The sequence below is a fragment of the Phyllobates terribilis genome, unplaced genomic scaffold, assembly GCF_046119375.1.
Source record: "Phyllobates terribilis strain yellow unplaced genomic scaffold, ASM4611937v1 Scaffold_4__5_contigs__length_816908805, whole genome shotgun sequence".
Classification (NCBI taxonomy): domain Eukaryota; kingdom Metazoa; phylum Chordata; class Amphibia; order Anura; family Dendrobatidae; genus Phyllobates; species Phyllobates terribilis.
In genome coordinates, this window is record NW_027362764.1 from 644,625,685 (window position 1) to 644,648,078 (window position 22,394).

At 45.7% G+C, this 22,394-nt stretch overlaps 1 protein-coding gene across 3 annotated transcripts in view; it reads right to left on the minus strand.

Moving 5' to 3' along the window:
• CUNH8orf34 (chromosome unknown C8orf34 homolog) overlaps window positions 1–22,394 on the minus strand; it is a 499,772-nt gene that overhangs the window by 40,994 nt on the left and 436,384 nt on the right. For 2 of the 3 annotated variants that reach the window (XM_073679422.1, XM_073679421.1), the window contains exons 12-14: window positions 20,060–20,565; window positions 7,528–7,621; window positions 7,254–7,313 (exon numbers count right to left, since the gene is read on the minus strand). In XM_073679422.1, the coding sequence (XP_073535523.1) occupies window positions 7,276–7,313; window positions 7,528–7,621; window positions 20,060–20,565 (638 nt within the window). In that variant the 3' untranslated portion in view covers window positions 7,254–7,275. The remainder of the gene's footprint in view (window positions 1–7,253; window positions 7,314–7,527; window positions 7,622–20,059; window positions 20,566–22,394) is intronic. The other variant, XM_073679423.1, reaches the window with a different exon arrangement.

A 22,394-nucleotide genomic window follows, 5' to 3' on the forward strand; every position in this document is an offset into this window, starting at 1 on the left:
GTGCAGTCTTTGAAGAAAACAAAGGTGTCCATTTCACCAAAACAGGGAGACGTAACCAGGTAGGGGTCTGTCCTGCCCCGAGCCCTTAACAGTCTTTTAGTCCATTCCTGGGTTACGCTCCAACCAATTGTACAAGGATTCCCGGTAAATCCACCAAGGACTCCTAAAAATAACTAGAAACACATAATTATTTACAAGTAACAGACAGGTGACCACAAATAAAACAATTTAAACACTTCAAATCCTCCAACGTGCGGGTAACTGGCCTCTAGTGGCCCTAGTGGACCTACAGAGCTGACTGTCTGGCCCTGAACTACAGGGTGTAGGAGCTATCAAGGATAAACTGGGCAGCTGTCTACGGGCTCTTTGGCTCACTAGGGGTATGGCAGGCTCACTATGAGCAGAGGGTTGATCCTCCTGTTCTGCTTGTGTGGAGTCTGCTGTCTCCTGGACCGGCTGCTCTTCCAGCTCTACCTGTTGCTCCGTAGGCACTTGGGATGCTGGTTGGAGGAACGTGAGGACGGGTACCACAACTGCACCATTGACTTGAGTCCAGGATCGAGGGAAGTCTCCGAGCACAGTACTAACCATATCTTCCCTTTCCTCTACGGGTCGAGGGTCTTCTTGCTCTCCTTCTGGGTTCCGTAGCTGTTCGGGACACTTCTTCAGGTGATCCCGGGATACAATGGCTGTGGTTTCCCCTCCGTCTTTACTGATGGTACAAACCTTTGGGTTGTCGTGGCTTGAGGGCAGTACGGTGTACGGGTCCTTCTCCCACTGGTCGTCCAACTTGTGGAGCCGTCTCTTCCTCTTCAAGACCTGCTCTCCGGGTACCAGGGGAACAGCGGGAGCATACTGGTTGTAATTTTTCTCTTGTCTTTCCCTAGCGAGACAGAGACTTCGCTCCACGCTCTCTTGTACTTTCCGGTACTGCTGCTGCCTCTCTGTGTCCCAGTCTGTTTCCGGTGAAGTGTCCTCGGGTGTCAGGACTCCCATTTCCAGGTCAACAGGTAACTTACCAGGTCTCGCCCTCATTAGGTAAGCCGGGGTACAGTTGGTGGAACCTACCGGGATGTGGTTGTATAGGTCCACCAGATCGGGCAGCTTCTCAGGCCACAGACTGCGTTCTTCCAGGGGCAACGTTTTCAGGAGATCCATTACCACCTGGTTCATTTTCTCACAAAGTCCATTAGTTTGCGGATGATAGGGTGTCGTCCTTATCTTCCGGCAGCCATACAGATTGCAGAATTCTTGGAAGATCTCCGCTTCAAAGGCAGGTCCCTGGTCCGTCAGCACTTGGTCCGGGTATCCGTGTGGACGGCAGAAGTGCTGCTGGAAGGCTCTAGCTGCTGTTTGAGCCGTTAACTCCTTAACGGGGACGACAACCAAGAACCGGGAGTAATGATCCACAATGGTTAACGCGTAGACGTAGCCACTTCTGCTTGGGGTCAGTTTTACATGATCCAAGGCTACCAGTTCCAACGGCTGCCGGGTGACGATGGACTGCAGGGGAGTCTTCTGGCTGGCACGGTCCTTCCTTCTTAGGTTGCACGGGCCACAGTCTCTGCACCACCTCTCGATGGTTCCCCTCATGCCTACCCAGTGGAACCGCCCACGCAGCAGGAACTCCAGCTTCTTCCATCCGAAGTGTCCAGCCCCGTCGTGGTATGCTTCCATCACCATGGCTGCGTCTCTCCGTGGCACCACTACTTGCCAGATTAGTTCATGCGTCCGGGAGTTAACCATTCTGCGGCACAACTTCCCCTTGTAAAGGAACAGTCGACTCTTCTCAGCCCACAGTTGCTTGGCTTCCTCCGGAGCGTCTGGGTCAAGGCGAGCCTCTGGCCGAGTCAGCATCTCCTTCACCAGCCGGACGGCAGGGTCACTGTCTTGCGTTTCCTCCCAGTTGTAGTGAGGCAAGGGGTTAAACGTAGCGGCTCGCTTACTCCTTACCCGATGGGAATACTGGATAGTCCCATGACGGTGGAACGCGGGGAGTTCGACTTCTTCCAGTCCCTCTGGATCTTCTCCTTCGTCCGGTAGGTTTGGCATCCTGGACAGGGCGTCCGCGTTGGTATTGGAGCGTCCTGCCCGGTATTTGATTGTGAACTCGTAGTTGGACAGACGGGCCATCCATCTCTGCTCTAGGGCACCGAGTCTTGCCGTGTCCAGGTGTGTCAACGGGTTGTTATCCGTGTACACGGTGAACCGGGAAGAAGCGAGGTAGTGCTTAAAGCGTTCGGTGACTGCCCACACCACTGCCAGGAACTCTAGCTTAAATGAGCTGTAATTCTCAGGGTTTCTTTCGGTGGGTCGCAGTTTTCGGCTAGCGTAAGCGATTACTCGTTCTTTCCCCTGCTGGATCTGGGACAGTACGGCTCCTAGCCCGATGTTACTTGCGTCGGTGTAGAGGATAAAGGGCTGGCTGTAATCAGGGTACGCCAGGATTTCATCCCCCGTGAGGGCCATCTTCAGCTGGCGGAAGGACTCTTCTTCTAACTTCTCCCATTTGAAGGGCGGCTTCTGGTTCTTGGCCTTCCGGGACTGGCCTATCAGGAGGTCCTGCATAGGAGCTGCCTTTTTGGTGAAACCGGGGATGAATCTGCGGTAATAGCTTACCAACCCGAGGAACTGCCGCACTTCCTTTACACTGGAGGGACTTGGCCATTCCTTAATTGCGGTGATCTTATCAGGGTCGGGAGCCACTCCATCAGCGCTCACCACGTGTCCCAGGTACTGCACCTTTGGTTTCAGGAGGTGACACTTGGAGGGTTTCACCTTTAGGCCGTAGCTTGCCAGAGCTTCGAACACTTCCGCCAGGTGTTTCAGGTGGTCCTCATACGTCTTGGAATATACGATGACATCGTCCAGGTACAGCAGGACCGTCTCGAAGTTTCTGTGGCCCAGACAGCACTCCATTAATCGTTGGAAGGTTCCTGGTGCGTTGCAGAGTCCGAACGGCATGCAGGTAAACTCGCTAAGTCCCATCGGGGTGGTGAATGCGGTCTTCTCCCGGTCCGCCTCTGCTACAGGAAACTGCCAGTACCCACTAGTGAGATCCAAGGTAGAGAAGAAGTTAGCAGATCTTAAAGCAGCCAAAGACTCCTTTATCCTTGGTAAGGGGTACGCATCCTTGTGTGTGATACGGTTGATTCTCCGGTAATCTACACACATCCTCATGGTGTTGTCTTTCTTTTTGACTAAGACTAGTGGAGCTGCCCAGGGGCTACAGCTATCCCTGATCACCCCAGCCTCCTTCATGTCTCTAAGCATCCCCTTGGCGTGTTGGTAGTGTGCAGGGGGTACGGGTCGATACCTCTCTTTTATGGGAGGATGGTCTCCCGTGGGGATGTGGTGTTCTACCCCCTTGACTCGCCCGAAGTCTAACGGGTGTTTACTAAACACTCTCTCGTACTCTTGAACCACCCGATAGACTCCCTGTTTCTGGTGTGAGGGAGTGGAGTCAGTACCCAAATGTAGTTGCTGACACCAGTCCTCCATTGTTTTCTGAGAGCCGTTACCTTCCTCCGGGGAAGATGGAGGCAAGGGTTCTACGGACTGTATGGAATCTTGATTGATGGTATACAATTTGGCTAGCGTGGCATACCGGGGCAGGTACACTTCCCTCTTCCCGATATTTATTATGCGAATGGGCACCCTCCCATGGCGTACATTGACCACCCCCCGTGCTGTCAAAATGGTGGGCCTACTGTCTGAGTAAACTGGTTCTACCATTGCCTGGTAATCTCTACCTCTCAGACCAATAGCTGCCCGGCACCAAATCATCATTTCACTTTTCGGGGGCATGGCAATAGGGAAAGGGTCACACATTCGCACGCTACCAATCTCACCACCGGAGAGTTCTAGCTGTTGCCGTCGCATCAGTGCCCGGATCTCTTTCTGGAGCACTCGCTGCTGGCCGGAGCTGGCGTTCTTGGCAACCTGCTGTAAAAGGAAAATCACCTCTGCAAGACAATTTTCAATTACATTAGTTCCTAGAGTTATCTTTGGGTGACTCTCGTGTTTGTCAATGTCTACAATGATCAGTCCCTGTGCTGCCAGTTCGACTCTACCGATTTTAATGGTCACCTCTTTAAATCCAATCTGTGGCACGGGCTGACCATTGCTGGCGATGATACTCAAGTCGTCGTCAGGGTAGCGGGTGATATCCGAGTCATTCCAGTACTGCTTGAAGAGCACGTACGGGATGGTGGTGACCTGTGACCCGGTGTCCAGTAGGGCACTCATAGGAATGCCATCCAGTACCACGGGTAAGACTGGACGTCCTCCCACATATTTGTCGCGCCAGTTCGATGGGCCTGGTGATCTTTTTCCTGGGGGTTGGCCCTCTACCCCAGGTTGTGCCAGTTTAAAGGACAGTACCTTGCCATATGTCCGGGTTGATTGCAGCGGCGGCAGATGGGTCGTCCGTCCTCGTTGTATCGGTCGCTGGGTCTTCCTCTGGCCGGTGGGGTCCTCCTTGGTCGACGCCACGGGATGTCCTCCGGTCCGGATGCCAGCTGGATCTTCCCTGGAGTGGAAACCTGTAAAGACTGCACAGTTCGGGTTAGCGCAGCAACGCTTTTAGCTAGCTCTTGGACCTGATGGTGCAGGTCTGGAGCCGGGTCATTGTTCAAAGCCTGCGCATCAGCCCCCACAGGCCCTGCCGACAAGGGCGCCGCCTCCTGGTGGTAAGTGGCAGTGGGGCGTCTGGGGGTCACAACGCCACCTGGTGCCGGTTCTCGAAGCACCCGGATGGCTCTGTCCTTGAACTGTGCAAATCCCAGATGAGGGTCCTGTAAGGCCATTGCCCGCAACTGGGTTCGGTGGGCATTGCAATATAAACCCTCTATAAATTGTTCAGTCAACAGCCTGTCCTCGTCTCCCACGCCGTCAGGGTCGGTCTGCTTAATGGCTCTCAGGGCCTCTTGTAGGTTCAGGGCATAGTCCCTTATACTCTCATGTGCCCGCTGTTTGCACCCGTAGAATCTAAGCTTGATCTCGGCTGAGGTGCGGGTATCAAAGGTGTCCCTCAGCCGGGTTAGTATCCCTGCGACAGTCCTCCCCCCAGGTGGCCAGGACTTTACCTCCCTTTGGGCTGCCCCGGTTAATTGGGCCACCAGGATGCTCACTTTTTGCTCCTCTGTGAGGGGGTACACCTGGAAGAGGCTATCCAGCTTTTCTCTAAAGTCATGCAGGGTATGTGACTCCCCTGAGTACTGGGGTAGCCAGGCTGCCCCCGGGATATAGGGCATGGTGAAAGGCATGACCGCAACAGCGGTGGCACTGGCGGGGGTTGAAGCGGTGAAGCTCTCCTCCGTATCCGACATCCTTCTCCCCCCTAGTGGACCGTGGCCTACCTTGCGATGATCCTCTTCCGTAGGCCGCGGCTCCGCAGTGGATCGTCAGGGTTGAGGACCTTCCGTCGCGCTCCTGTGACGTCGGCGTCTGCTGGGCTCCTTCCAGGACCTTACGCAACGTCCGGACGTGAGGCGGGGCTTCAGTTCTCGCGCGCTTTCGGAGTCCACGCCCCTCTTCTTCCCGCGCGGCGTCTTCAAGATGGCGTCCAACGGCGGGAAAACTCCACGGAAGGCGGGAAGAAGGCTGAAAATGGCGCCGGATGGCGGGAATCTTCACCGATGGCGGGAAGAAGGCTGAAGATGGCGCCGGATGGCGGGAATCTTCACCGATGGTAAGTTTAAAAGTCTCTTTTTTTTTTTTCCAGGCACGCAGTACCCGGTGGTTGCGGGCACGGAATCCTGCCGACTACGCCAAAAGTTGACGCGCCCCTGGGCCTGTGTCGCGCTGCGTTGCGCAGGCGGGAGCTTACCCGGAGCCGGATCTGTTGAGGGTTGTAGTATCGTGGCGGTGACCCGGTCCGTGCCCAGGGAGTCAGACTAAGTGGCGCTGTATCAGCGGTAGATGTAGGACGACTACGCCACCCGTTGAATGCAGCTATGGAGCTGCCGCTGCAGGGCAGACCGCTGAGGCCGGTGGTAGGATAGTGCAGCGTAGATGGTATAACCCCCAACGGGAGGGGTATGGCCTCAGGGCAGCCGACGTGGATGATGGGGGTAGCAGGAATCACTCAGAGACGATGCGGTGTGATTCTGGGTCTTTACTGGTGACAAAGATAGACCCTCCCGGAGTACTGGCTAGCGATCGGGGCCTGGTCAGTCCTTGAGCAGATGGGATCTCCCCTGGCCAGGCGGAGTTGTAGGCCTCCCAAACTAACGATACTCTTCCGGCTACCTTGCTAGAGGCGGGTATAAGTAGCCCACGTCCCTGAGTGTACCGTGTGGTGCTAACCCGTATGGCCGGTGACTCGGGGCCTTCTAGTAGCTTCCGCTCCACGACGGCGGTGCTGGTCCCACGCGTGTGACCGTGCCTTCGGGTTTCTGGGCCAGAGGACCTGCAATCCCCTGCCGGTCGGTTTCTGCTGCTGGATAGGAGTTAGTCCCCACAGCCTCGGACTCCGGGTCCGGTGATAACTTTCCAGTCAGGGCGAGCTCTGCAGCTGCCAGCCCCTGACTCCTTGTAGTACTGCTCCCACAGAGCTCCTGATGTTCTTTTCCTATATCTGCTTCTCTGTCTCTACTTCTTCTCTACTCACTAACCCTGCCTCAGCCCTAGGTTTATATATGGGAAGTTCTTCCCCTCCCAGGACTGGGCAGGAGGTGTGGCATGCACAGGATCCCTGACCAAGAGACCTCCCACCTGCTCTCAGACATAACATTGCTTGTTACTGTGGAAACCAGACCCCTGGGGTGCCACATTTACGCAACTGCAAAAATGCCGCGGAAACGCATTAAAAACGCATCGTGTGAACTCAGCCTCACACCTACTTGTTTTCCATTTATTCCCTACCTCCTCTTCCTTGAGTGGCAACTCTGGCTTGACAGGAGCCAGAAAATGGTGGCAACAGATGCAAAACAAGTAGGTGGGAAAGTGCACTGAACTGCTCGGCAACATTAAGAGTTCACGGAGCGTCTGTGTATGGTTTGAACAGTCATTTTTTTTCCTGACAAACTTCCTTGAAATTGATGCCTAGCTGGCTTCTGTCTGAATTTTAGCAGACTGAACTATTGTTGGAATCAAATTTTCAAAACGGAGACTAAGATACAATTATGGTACACGGGGTGTAGTTGCCAATTCTTTTCTTTACATTTTTAAAGCCTTCACTGCTGTAAAAACATTACAATTCATCTGTTCTGTTTCTTATAGAATTAAAGTTCTATTAGTCTTACACCTACCTATAGTAAATTTCCATTAGTTCTACATCCAATGTTCAGTAATTCCCGATAGTCCAACATCTGTGCAAGAAAGTCCCAATATAACTGGTTAAACTCGTTGATCTAGAAAAGTATATCATATGCTATTATCTGATGAATAGTGTTATATGCCCCGAATTTCTCTTTGAAGCGTGTTTTTATGGAAGAATTTGCAGAGAGAATGAGCCTTGAGATATTTCACTTGAGTATGAAATGTGGACTTTCATACATGCATACAAAATATAGGAAAGCTTACGTTTTTCCTTTTCCGTCTCCACACCTTCACTCTCTGTGTCACTTGGAAGAGTCCATGGTTGACGAGAACCTTGAAGTTGTTCATAAGATTCCTCCTATCATAAAAGAAAAATAAGAAACGTGGCAAAATGGTTTTTCAGCGCAAATAATAAGTAAATCCTTAAATAATTCCCACTAAAGCAAAATGCCTGTAAACATACAGTTAGGTCCATATATATTTGGACAGAGACAACATTTTTCTAATTTTGGTTCTAGACATTACCACAATGAATTTTAAACAAAACAATTCAGATGCAGTTGAAGTTCAGACTTTCAGCTTTCATTTGAGGGTATCCACATTAAAATTGGATGAAGGGTTTAGGAGTTTCAGCTCCTTAACATGTGCCACCCTGTTTTAAAAGGGACCAAAAGTAATTGGACAGATTAAATAATTGTAAATAAAATGTTCATTTCTAGTACTTGGTTGAAAACCTTTTGTTGGCAATGACTGCTTGAAGTCTTGGACTCGTGGCTACTGTGTATAAATGTAAGTCAATTGCTTGGCCACCGACATCAGTGAATGGAGAGCTGATTTTCATTGCAGAAAGAGCAGAATGATAATGTACAGACCCGGGCCATAACAATAGTAGGCTCAGGGGTTGCAGTCGTCATTCGAGACTTGGAGCCTAGGGAAGCCGTAAAGGCTCCTTTGACCAATAATAATAAAGACACATGATATTTGTGGGACCTGGTAGAGATTCAAGTTATGCCATTGCTACAGACTACTAAACAATCAATCAGAGATGATTATCAGGTAACTGCCTCATATATAGAGACAAATCGAATTTAGTAAGGAGAGGCCTGGATGGAGTCTTTAAAAATGGTCATGAGTCATGACCTATATCTAATGTCATATTCATGTCTGGACATGCTGCTACTATCTCAGCCTTTGTCGCTTTGTTTCAGTTTTGCTTTAGGATAGCAGGGATTTTGTAATCCTCCTAGAGTATGTGTTTTGCTGCAGAAAACAATTTAGTAGATTAACTCACTCTCTGCTGGGGTCCATGAGCAGAACTACTTCCTATTTAATCACCAGCAGTCAGTCTATGGCTGCCAGTAACAAGTTCTACTTACCCTGGTTCACTATTGTTACTCTGCACCTGCTAAGTTAATTTGAATCATTTACTGATCCTGGCATATTCCCAACTACATCCCTGTCTTCTGATTTTGTCCCTGACTTTTACCTCAAGAGTATGCTCCGGCTTGATGACCCCTTTTTCTGATGGCTTGCTCCACAGGCCAGCAGCCACTCCATGGACTTAACCCTGGGGGAGCCGAGTAAGTCCATATCCCTGTACAGTGGTTAAAGGTTGGAGGACAGGATTCCCATGGGATTTATCACATACAATGCATAGGTCAGAGTCTGTCTGTGAAAGCCTTTTTCTTTCCTATTGACAGTGTGCATTACACCTAATGTCAGTTTGTCTAAAACTTCATGTGCCAGGGCCACAGAGTTGGAGACCATGTTCGGACCCATAATGTTGGCATATAAATATATAAGTCATTGCCAATGTGTAGAGTATGATGTTGTCATGTGGTTTTCAGATGTTGGCACCAAAATGCAGGAATGAATAGTGCATACATTGCAATAAATGAAAGTACCATGTTTCTCCAAAAATAAGACAGGGTCTTATATTATTTTTTTGCTCCGAAAGATGGGTTAGGACTTATTTTCAGGGGATGTCTTATTTTTTTTCCATGAACAACAGTCCATATTTACTCTTGAACAAAAATCAACATTTATTTAAATATAGTCATATCATTACACACACTACACATTCACATGTATACATACACACACTGCACATACACACCTATACACACATACACCTGTATATACACACATTGCACATACATATTGTGTTTAGATCGCCTCACTCGACTGCTTAATGAGGTAGTCAGAGGAATACTCAGTTTTTTTGGCATAACGAAACAAAAACAGCACTCACTATAGTCCGTATAACTGCGGGGTCCGCCCGCTCAGAAACAGGGTTCAGCTCTATTAAACATGAGCATAGCTTTGGAGGTCTGCTCACCTTCAGGCACAGAACACTGAATGAGTCCGGAGGCTCAACTTTACCTCTTGGACCAAAATCTAGGGTGGAGATATGGTGAACAGCTCTCCTACCCAACTCTTCAGCTGTTCACAAAAACCTGGCCCTGTCATGGCCGACTAACCCCTCTCAGCACAAAGTATCCTGGAGCATGCTTCTGGGTTCATATCACTGAAGCTAACAACCTCAGTGAAACATATCTCCCTTCAAGTATTTTACCAATGACCCTCCAACAATATGTATACACACACTGCACATATGTGTCACCCTGGCCTGGATGCCACAAATATAATAAAGCTGTGTCTGAGAGCAAGGGGGAGGTCCTCTAGTCAAGGACCATCAGCATGCAGCACCTCCTGTCCCAGACCAGTAGGGGGAGCAGGCTGCCCCTATAAAAGCTGGAGCTGGGGGCAGGGTTAGAGAGAACTGGACAACCTGTCTCTGGATTGAGAGGTGTCCCAGAGCAGGGACAGACAGTTGTGTTGCAGCCTAAGAGGACGTGGGGCAGTAGGAGAGCCACGAGCCAGGGACAAAAGGCGAAGTGAGCCTGTCCTGGCAGATAAAGAAACTAATCTACCAGACTTTGGTGTCTGAGGCTGGGAGGATTCCAGGTCCTACAGCAGATAACCAGTCCGCAGGGGACTGTATGTTCATTGGCCTAAGAAGCCCGGAGGCTCCACCACAGCAGAAGGGACCAGCAAAGCCGTACCAGGCCTGGAGTAGAAAGGGACCCAAGTTGCAAGCCATACGGGCGAGAGGACACGGTAAGCTCGGGAACGTGGGCTGTTACACTACAAGGAGGGAACTAGCCAGAAGGAGCACAGAGAGCACGGTAGGCCTACACCCTCACCCTGACCAGGGCCAGCTTCCCTCTTGTTCTCAGACATCCAGGCCCCCTCCTAGCCGGGTCTGTTTCTGGGTCATATTACCTGTTCTAATAAAGACCCTGAACTGTTTAAGAGGCCTCCGTTTCTTGGCTATCGCGGTCGGAATCGTCCCCTCCATCACCCATTATATATACTGCCCTGGGGCCATACTCCTCCTGTGGGAAGTTGAACTATTCAGTGCTGCACATTTATATCAGCCCCAGCGGTCTGCACTGCAGCGGCGGTTAGCCCTGACCGCAATCCACGGGTGGCGTAGTCGGACATTACCTACAGCACATAGCAGACTACCACTGGTCTGACCACCCTGAGCCACGGAACCGGGTCGCCACTACTACTCCTAGCATTGCCCTGAAGCCCGGTTCCGAGTGCCCCACGGCCCAGGAGGCGAGTCACATACACATGTAATATACACACACTGTTCAAATGGTACATATCAGCCTGTCTCCTCTTCAGTTCCTCTAGACTCCTACAGTTAAATGACCTTTGGTGACATCATGGTCTCATGTCCGTGATGTCACCAAAGGTCCTTAAGCAGTCCTAACCTCAGAATAGCAATGCTGGGGGCTCCTAAGAAAGTGGTGGCCCTGGGCAATTGCCCAGTCCCCTCCCCAATCGCCGGTCCTGACTGTAACTAGGGCTTATTTTTGATGCATACTTCCAAAAATCTTGTAAAATCATGCTAGGCCTTATTTTCAGGATAGGTCATTTTTTCAGCAGTTTACACTTTTTCTGATTTCCAATTAATGAAAAAAATATAGATACAGTAGAAAGTAGAACATCTAAGGCTTTAAGAAAGATTTACCTCATCTATTATGAGACATTTTTGTGGCAGCCAACCAAAAGTTGCAATTTGGAGATAAAATAGGACATGAGTCTGAGCCAGGTAACATCTCACAGAGGACAATTTGCATGTTTTCAGGCCTTGAAACATTTGCCTGTGTGTGTTCTACCTAATCCTTAAATGAGATCTTGGCATATGTTTTAAAAAATAATTACATTTATTTTATCTCAGCTGGAAGGCGCGGAGAAGTTGATCCAGGAATTCCACATTTCAAACCCTAAGTGAATATGATATCTGCATTCTTATGCAAATTAAATTTAAAATAAAACTGTTGTTGCTTCCTGTAGCTGAATGCAATCAGCTTCTAAGTGTTTTTGGATGGTCAGAGAGATAAACTGTATCTCAAGAATGAAATAAGTAAGACAGCATGACTTGGTTTATTAGTGGTTCTGGTTCATTGACAGGTCAGTAACTAAGGAAATCAAGAACATTTTAGTTATCTACTTGAAATATTTTTTTATTTATTTTATGAAGTTGCCAAAAAGCCATTTTTGTGTATAATATATGTAAAAAAAATTACATATTTACTGTAAATTTAAAGAAAGTTGTCCCATATTTTCTTGCAGAGTCAGTTGTCAGGTGCAGATACTTCATGCCTTAGATAAGCTCTAACCATAGTAGAAAAAATAAAAAATTACATAGTTACACAGTGATGTTGACAAAAAATTCAACTTATAATCATTGGTCTAGGAAAAATAAAACCATATGAGGTCCCCCAGTTACGGGAAAATATGCTCCCAAAAATGGCAAGGTGGTAAATTCCTGGACCCATTTTCAATATTCTTTTACAGATAGACAGAAATAGAATATGTTTCAAGAAGAGTATATACCATATTTGTCAGACTATAAGACTGTGTCTTATGGACCATAAGACACACCTAGGTTTTAGAGGAGGAAAATATAAAAAAAATTGAAGCAAAAAATGTGGTCATGATGCCCTGTTATGGGGGAGGGGGTCTGCTGCTGATGCTGTTATAGGGGTAATGTCCCCCAATTCTGTACTAATATCCCCCATCCTGGTGTATATATGCCCCCCTTCCTGTTATACATGGCCCCATTCGCATCCTGCTATACATGGCCCCCTTCCCCATCCTGGTATACATGGTCCCCCATCCTGGTATGCATGACACCCCTATCCTAGTATACATGGCCCACCATCCCCATCCTGATATGCATGGCACCCCCATCACGCTGCACACATAAAAAAAATAAAGGATTCTACTCACCGTTCTTCTCTCTGCTCCAGCGCTGCATTCTGTTCTGCAGCCAGCCGCTCATCTCACCGTGTGAGCAGCCCATGACGTCACTGCCATGTGCCCTCACACGCTGACATCAGCTGCCAGAATATTCACTGCTCCCCAATCTCGAACAATGGATGTGTGGAGTATTGAATATTCATTCTCCTTAATACTGTGCACAGTGTCAGCCGCCGCTCCTGTAGCGGCTCGGCGATCAGGTGTGCTTGCTATTAAAGAGAATGAATACTCACTACTCCACATGCACATGGGAGTAGGGAACAGTGAACATTCATTTTCTTTAACAGCGGGCATAGTGTTAGTTGCCGCTCCCCCCAAACCCTCCACCATCCACAGTCGGACCGTACATCCGAACTATAAGACGCACCGCCCACTTTCCTCCAAAACTTTGGAGGAAAAAAGTGCGTCTTATAGTCTGAAAAATAAGGTATGTCCTTTTAAAATCATTTAATGGTGACATCCATCCAATAAATTGTGGCAAAAAAATTCCAAAATGTTACTAGCTTTAACCCCTACATGATGTGGCCAATTTCTGTTTTTGCATTTTTGTTTTTTCCTCCCCTTCTTCCCAGGGCCATAACTTATTTATTTTTCAGTCCAAAAATACATATGAAGGCATGTTTTTTTGTGGAATGAGTTATACTTTTGAATGACATCATTCATTTTACCACATAGTGCACTGGAAACCGGGAAAAAATTCCATGTGGGGAGAAACTGTGAAAAAAATACAATTCTGTGTTTTTTTCATAATTATTTTTTGGGAATTGTTTTTACCATGTACATTGTATGGTAAAAAAGACCTCACAATATGATTCTCCTCATCAATACGATTATGGCAATACCAAACGACCAGAAGTTTAATAAAAAATTTGGGTGGAGTTGTGTCGACCCGTAATGTTTCATTTATTCAGTCGATGGAGCTGTGTGGTGGCTTATATTTTGTGTGGCGAGACAACGTGTTTATTGATACCATTTTGGGATAGATATGACGTTATGATGTTTTGATCACTGGTTACAGCATTTTTTGTGGTATTTCAGTGACCAAAAAAATGTAATTTTGGCGATCTTTAATTTTTTTTCCGATTACCAGTCAGGTTCATTATTTTTATATTAGATCGGACTTTTCTGAACACGGGGATAGCACATGTGCATTCTTATATTTTTTTATTATCTTTATTTTTAATGGGGGGAAAAAGGGGGTGATTTGAACATCTTTGTTTTTTTTCATATTTTTTAAAACACTTTTTTACATTTTTCACTGTACTCGTTAGTTCCCTTAGGGGACTTGAACCTGCGATCATCTGATTGCTTGTGCAATAAACAGCAATACCACAGTATTGCTGCATGTAGTAAAAATCACGGTCTCCTTTGAAGCCTGGCCACAGGCATGGTTCAAGGGAGCCCTGTAATGACAAGCACGGAGATCTTCAACAGACCCCCGATTATCATAGCAACCGATCATGTCACAGGCACACCGATGGGCACATAGAATGACACGCACCCATGCCGGCGCATTGTTAATGCCACTGTCAGAGTTTGACAGCAGCATTTAACAAGTTAGCAGGTTAGTAGAGGCAGGTCCTGATTATAACACGCAGCCATTACCTGTAAGCATGGGGTGAGCTCATCCCATGAGGCTGCTCCAGACACCATTTTCCGACTTGGGCTGTAAATGTACAGCAGATATTGTGACGGGGTTAAAGAATCCCCTTTTTTATGTAGCTCAAACTGTTAAAGGGGACCGGTCACCAGGTTTTTTCCCATATAAAGTAGGGCTAGCACCTGTAAACCCTGTGTGACAGCATTCTAGATAGAATACCGTCTACATGTCCGCAAATTGGTCTCCGTGAAAAAAAAAATAGCTTCTATTATACTCAACTACGGTGCGGTACAATGGGCGTCACTGGTCTTGGTTCGACGTCTCCTCTCTTCTTATGATTGCCTTCCTCCTTCTTACTTTGTGTGGATGACGCATCCTATGTCTTTACAGAGTGTGCTCAGCATCACGCTCCTGCGCAGGCGTACTACTCTCTGCCCTGCTGAGGGCAGAGGAAAGTACTTTAATGCGAATGCGCCATGACAATACTTTGCTCTGCCCTCAGCAGGGCAGAGAGTAGTACGCCTGCGCAGAAGCATGATGCCAATGCCAATGTGGTGATGTAGGACGCATCATCCACATGAAGCAAGAAGGAGAACAGTGATCGCAAGAAGAGAGGGTGCGTCGGAGCAAGGCCAGTGACGCCCTGCGGACCGGACCACACCGTAGGTAAGAATAATAAACGCTATTTTTTGTTTTATGGAGAGCGAATTGGGAACATATAGACAGCATTCTAGAATTCTGTCACATAGGGCTTACAGGTGTTGGTCCTACTTTAAATGGGAAAAACCTGATGACAGATTCCCATTAAACTTGATCTAATAGATACCCACATGTTACGATTTCTATTGTGGTCCCATAGCCAGTGTTTGGCTTTAGTAGACGTGTGTAGACCGGATGTAACTTTGCAGTCTTACAAACAAACATCACCAAGAAGCACCAAATTAGCAGTGCTGGAGGATAAGGGTATTGTTTGTAATTATTTGTTTATAATTTTAGCAAATTACTACCTTCATCCAACTTTTTCTGAACTTGGAAAATATCCCTTAAAGGGAATCTGTCAGTAGGATCGACCCTCCTAAGTGGTCTATATGGGCATGGGGGTCCTAGGAAGCGAACTAAAGTGATACTTTGATATCTGTTATCCCATATTTTATTCCAAAGAAATCATTTTATCTTACATGTAAATGAGCTGTTAAGATCTATGGGCAGGACACTGATCTGCATGAGAATCTCAATTGCAAAAAGAACTTCGGCACTCCATACATGAATATATAAGAAATATTGTATCTAGACTAAAGTCACTTTGAAAAATGAAGGTTTTTTTGCGCATAATTTGGCCAATTTATGTGTGCCCATCAACCACGACAAGGTCACCTTCGTATGATGGGAAACTACGCTACGCTACCACTGGATATGCCACTCTTGGGCTGTAAGCCTGTATGGACAATATGTCTCTGCTTGGGCTTTTAGCCTACAATGTATGGGCTGGTAGAGCTAGTTAAAACCATCTGTGACTGAATGGGAGGGACACATGGTCAGAAAAAAGGCTGTCAAACTTCTAATAGTGTGAACACGTACCTGCTGCAATGTTCCAGGAGCGGGATCCCAAAAATGATTAATAGAAAAAAGAGAGGGGTCGCTCACTGGTCTATTCGGGTGCTCTGAAGAAAAAAGTAATCTCAATTGCAAAAAGAACTTCGGCACTCCATACATGAATATATAAGAAATATTGTATCTAGACTAATGTCACAATAGTGTTCACACTATTAGAAGTTTGACAGCCTTTTTTTCTGACCATGTGTCCCTCCCATTCAGTCACAGGTGGTTTTAACTAGCTCTACCAGCCCATACATTGTAGGTTAAAAGCCCAAGCAGAGACATATTGTTCATACAGGCTTACAGCCAAAGAGTGGCATATTCAGTGGTAGCGTAGCGTAGTTTCCCATCATACGAAGGTGACCTTGTCATGGTTGATGGGCACACATAAATTGGCCAAATTATGCGCAAAAAAACTTTCATTTTTCAAAGTGACATTAGTCTAGATACAATATTTCTTATATATTCATGTATGGAGTGCCGAAGTTCTTTTTGCAATTGAGATTACTTTTTTCTTCAGAGCACCCGAATAGACCAGTGAGCGACACCTCTCTTTTTTCTATTAATCATTTTTGGGATCCCGCTCCTGGAACATTGCAGCAGGTACGTGTTCACACTATTAGGAGTTTGACAGCCTTTTTTCTGACCATGTGTCCCTCCCATTCAGTCACAGGTGGTTTTAACTAGCTCTACCAGCCCATACATTGTAGGCTAAAAGCCCAAGCAGAGACATATTGTCCATACCGGCTTACAGCCCAAGAGTGGCATATCCAGTGGTAGCGTAGCGTAGTTTCCCATCATACGAAGGTGACCTTGTCGTGGTTGATGGGCACACAAAGATTGGCCAAATTATGCGCAAAAAAACCTTAATTTTTCAAAGTGACATTAGTCTAGATACAATATTTCTTATATATTCATGTATGGAGTGCCGAAGTTCTTTTTGCAATTGAGATTACTTTTTTCTTCAGAGCACCTGCATGAGAATCTGCCATCAGAGCTTATTATAAATAAAAGGAGGTGTTAACCCATTTGAATGAAGCAGATTCTCATGCAGATCAGTGTCCGGCCCATAGATCTTAAAGCACACCTGTCAGCAGGATTGGTGCTTAGTAAACCACATACACTGTCAGGTGGGCACCATTGCACTGAGTAAAATGATACCTTTGTTGATGAAATCCGTCCTGTGGCTCTTTTATAATCTTTATTTTCATTTCTGACATAATTAGATGCTCGTGCTTCAGGGCGGCCTTTGGGGAGGGGCTTTAACTGGTGCTCTGCTTATGTATTCTGACTGTTCATTGTGCTTTCAGTGACCTGCCTACTATTTTAAATACTGCCTGTGTAATTTGTGTGCCGCACATGAAATTCACATGCACCAAAATAGCCCCCGCCGCCCGCGCATGAGCAGTAGCGGGCGCCATTTTGCTGGAAGAAAAAGAATTTGCCTGCTGCAATATGGCGCCATGCTTGCGCAGTTGCATCTCAGCAACCGAGAAAAGCAACTGTGCAAGCGCGGGTGATGGGGGCCATATTGCTGCAGGCAAATTATTTTTCCTCCAGAAAAATGGCGCTTGTGCATCTATTGGCAAGAGAAAGATGCTACTGGGCATGCATGGGAGGCGGGGGCAATTTTGGTGCATGTAAACTTCATGTGTGGCACACAAATTACACAGGCAGTATTTAAATGAGTATGCAGGTCACTGAAAGCCCAGTGACCTGTCAGAAGGCAGACATAGGAATACATAAGCAGAGCACCACATAAAGTCCCTCCCCAAAGGCCGCCCCGAAGCACGAGCATCTCATTATGTCAGAAATGAAAATAAAGATTATAAAAGAACCACTGGACGGATTTCATCAACAAAGGTATTATTTTACTCAGTGTAACGGCGCCCACCTGACAGCGTGTGTGGTTTATTAAGCACAATCCTGCTGACAGGTGCACTTTAATAGCTTATTTAAATATAAGAAAAACATAGATTTCTCTGGAATAAAACATTGGATCACACATATCAAGGTATCATCTCATTCAAATTTCTATGACCTACATGCCCGTATACAGTAGATGGCTTAGGAAGGTTGATGATACTGACAGATTTCCCTTAATGTCCTTCCAATGTAAATGCAATATCTACATTTAGAAATTTAAATAGTTAAAGCTTCTAGATTTGCCAGATCTAGTAAGTCACCCTGTATACAAACTGCAAATTATATTTCAATACTAACATGTCATCCAGTTGAAAGTGCTTTAGTAATACAATCATTTTCAATAGGAAAATTGCTGCAATTCATGTTTAAAAATTTCAATGTGGTCATCATTCAGTATGTAAAGTCAGCCCAAAGCTGACACAAAGTATGTGTCGGTGTAAAGAGAATCACATTAGTGTTGACAGCTTCTCCTAGTTGGAGAGCAGCCCCAAGGTTATACTGTAAAGTCCAATGTACTCTTTTGCCTAATTTACAGGTTTATTTGTATTACATCAGCATCATGATAAGTTATGCACAGGGTTTGCATATCACAATGATTACATTCTTTGTTTGGGGACCATTTTATCATGCAATATGTATCACCAAGTTAACGCGCTTCTTCAGCATTGATATTAAATTATGAAACCACAAAATATCAGTACATATCCATTGAATGATTCAATTACAATACTGAAATATGGCTAAACTGGTGTCATTCAATTTAGTTTTGCCCAGTGAAGATAGCTTCCGAATGTTTAGAGCTGCAATATCAGTATTACAAACTCACACAAGTCCTGCACATTAGCTCTAAGAATAATATTTACATTTCTTGGACAACCTCTTCTCCATCATTATGTATCACCCAAGTAAAATAATAACAACTATACTCACCTCTGGTGCCGGCGTTGTTCCAGTGGTGTTGGCATTTGCTCTCCTGTGGCTCGCGTGACATAACAATGATCCCTGCGGCCAATCACCGGCCACTTCACTCTTCCCTCCTTCGGACGAAACTGACATTCGGAGGAGGTGAAAGAGCAACCCACAACAGTGACTTCCTCCAGATGTCAGTTTCATAAGAAGGGGAGAGTGAAGCGGCCCTGAATGGTCGCAGGAATTATGTGATGTAACAAAGTCACGCAAGCCACAGGAGAGCCAGTGGCGACACCGCAGGCGAGTACAGGTGCTATTATTTTACTTGGGGGAAACATAGTGATTGAGAAGGGGTAGTCCAAGTAATGGACAACCTCTTTAACACTGGACTTCCTTATTCCTAACTTTTTCCTCCCCCTAAAAAGATACGAATAAATAGCTGGAATTTGGGCTTGGATTTCTAATCTTAGGTAAAAACTAAAGTTTTAAAAACTAAAAACACATCAATACTGGGTGTAGTGAGGGCTGACATTTTTGGGCTTCCAGCAATATGACTGAGTTTGTATAGCTGCGAAGGAACATGACTGACTCACAAAGTTCATTAGAGCTTGTGCCGTTTTCCTATAAATTTGGCAAAGAAAAATATTTCCTTTATTTCCTATAATGTTGGCAAAGAATTTATTTTTTCAAATTATGGATGACAAAATTTTCATGTTTATGGACAAAATATAAAATAATGATGTGAACAAAATTTAAGATCAAATTTCGGTTCCAGTACTTTCAAGATTATCATATCAATTTTGGTACTCTAGACATTAGCCAGTCCACTTATCAAGTCCTAAGGACTTCCTAGTATGCAGCCTTTTACTGCTATACAGGGATCTGGCCTTCGCTGCAGGGGCACCTGGGTTAAATCAATGGAGTAGCTGCTGTCCCAAAGCTCAAGATGAACCATGAGGCAAAAAGAGTAATTAAAAAGTCCAGGGGCAAATCCAAAAGAGTTAATTAGACTAAATGCAAAACTAAGCGAGGTATGTCAAATACAGTGCTAATAAAAAGCGCACCAGGGAAGGGTGGAAATATGATAACTGACAACTGCAAGGAATGGTATAAGGATCTAAATAGGACATTGGCCATTGGCTGCGAAACCCATCCTTTAATTGGTCCACTGACAAGCTCTAGTAGTTGACCGACCAACATGACCTAGACTGACATTCTGCCTACTAATATTGACAAGAACACTGCCCGGCATGGGCAAAACTACTGTCCCCTCTGATGTCAGCCCTGCACTGAGAATTGGAACAGCATGTGGCCACCAGTAGGGTAGACAGGCCCAGTATGTTTGTCATACAGCAGTCAAATGAACTCAAAAACAATTACTCAATTAAAATAGAAAGAATTTTCATCATATAAATTTAATTGTACCTCTGCAACACTGTTTCGATGAGATGCCATTCCCAGAGTGTCTGCAGGAAGCTGAACGGGAACTCCTGATAGTGTACTAGAAATCCACCCAACTTGACTTTTAACAGTTACAGATCTACTCCTATGTCCTGGGGAGATTCCTTCTTTGTTTCCCTGATTACTTGGAGTGAGGGGTCTGTTCAATAAGCTATTAGGAGTTCCAGGTCTGGTCAATGGAGTCACAGGTGTTTGAAGTTTACTTGTCTGTGAATTTGGAGTCTGTGGTCTACTGTTTGGTGGATTTGAACCATGAGTTCTGCTGTTACTTAAAGGAGGTGACTTGTTCCCTTGAAGTTGAAGCTGTAAGTTTTTTGTAGTTTGGTTTGGCACTTGTGGTTTTGTGTTTTGTACATTTGAAGCTTGGTAACTTCCTTGATGGTCACTTCCAACTGTGCCAATTCCTTGTTGATTAGCTGGGCTCCGTGACATACTTACTTCAGCTATTAGTGCCAAGTCTTTTTCAATATCTGAAAAATCAAAAGAAAATTAACTTTTTTTTATGGAAGAAGTGAAAATAGTTTGAAATAACTATTTTTATTTCAGTTTCCTTTTCTGTCATTTTTTAAACTTTGTTCTTCCCACAGAGCATGTCTTTGTTGTCTGTGCCACAAACCACTGAAGTCTTATTAAACATGAACTTTCTAGTAGTATTGTCTTTAAAAATACTCAATGAAAAAGTCAATACGATAATTGATAGCATATGAAGTTAAACAATGCAGAATTAGAGTAGTCATCTAAAATCTCAGTTTCTGAATTCAAAAACTATACGTCATAAAAATTTTGCCAAAATTACATTGCATAGAAATTTGAAACAATACATTGTTGTACATGGCGGAAATACTACTTATAATGGGATAAATTAGACAATTTGTAAAATAAGCATTAATTCAAATTAAGAAATGTGACAATTTTCTGTCGCGGTATAAACTGTGCAAAAAAAAACATACATTTTTTTCTCACATGATTATTTATCCCAATGGACCAATTATTTCAAGACCTTATAAATGAAAAGCAGTAATAGAATACATTTGAGTGGACACTTCTTTTTAGGCTGCGTGCCCACTATGCGTTTTTCAAGCGTTTTTGCCGCTGAATTTCCGCAGCCAAAACGCTTAAAAAACGCTTGGTAATACGTGCCCCATGGTCCCCAATGATAATCTGCATGTGCTGTGCACATGCTGCGTATTTTTCCGCAATGATAATCCGCAGCGGAAATTTCCGCAGCATGTGCACAGCACATGCGGATTATCATTGGGGACCATTAATTTTGCAGACACGCAGCGTAATCGCCGCCATTGACTTGCATTGGACCGTGTGACATCCGCATCACTGCATCTGCACATGCGGATATCACACGGTTCAATGTGCGGATGGTACCCAGGTCTGGAGGAGAGGATGCTCTCCTCCAGACCTGGGTACCATAGAAACTGTAAAAAAAAGAATTTAAAATAAAAAAATAAAGATTATACTTACGTTCCGATGTCCTCCCGGTGTTTTCTCCCCTCGACCTGTCACATGACTCAGTGACGTCACCGCAGGTCCTTCACATCACCGCGAGCCGCCCAAGACACCGGACGCAGCAGAGAAAACACCGGGAGGACATCGGAAGGTGAGTATAATCTTTATTTCTTATTTTTTACCATTCTTATTCTTTTTTTTTTTTAACTAACTTGGTCACACTACTGCATGGATTTATATAGTGTGAACAAGTTGTCAAGCACTTTTCCAAGTGATGCTAAAATCACTTGGAAAAGCGCTTGATAACCCGCATGCAGACAAACGCTTCTACCTGGCGGGAAAAACGCATGTAAAAACCGCATGCGTTTTTCCTGCCAGGGAGAAGCGGAAAAAATATGCAGCATTTCTGCATCGTGGGCACATAGCCTTATTGTACCATATGCAAGCCCAAACAAGAATCGAACAAGGATGGGGTAGTGAAACTACTATGGCTATCTTGAATTAGCACGGTGTGTCTCAGTGAAGCCATTTAATAATTTGTAACGATTAAACAGGTAAATTTAGAATGAATTATATGGGATTGTCATGGAAGAAAGAGGAGCAGGGGCACCTTAACATAGTCCATGAGTTCCTGTTGATTTAAGAGCCATTTTCATCTCTTCTTAATAACTGGGGTTTCGAGATTGTTTGACAGTGCAGAACTCCAAAATGTATCCACTGGCGTATCGCCAATGGCGGTAGGCCACGGCACTGCTATGGGGCCCGTGCACCAGGTGTTCCCGCAGAGGGCCCTCTCTGCAACAGGCCCCGCCTCTGCCCGTTAGCCACCGGCCGCCCA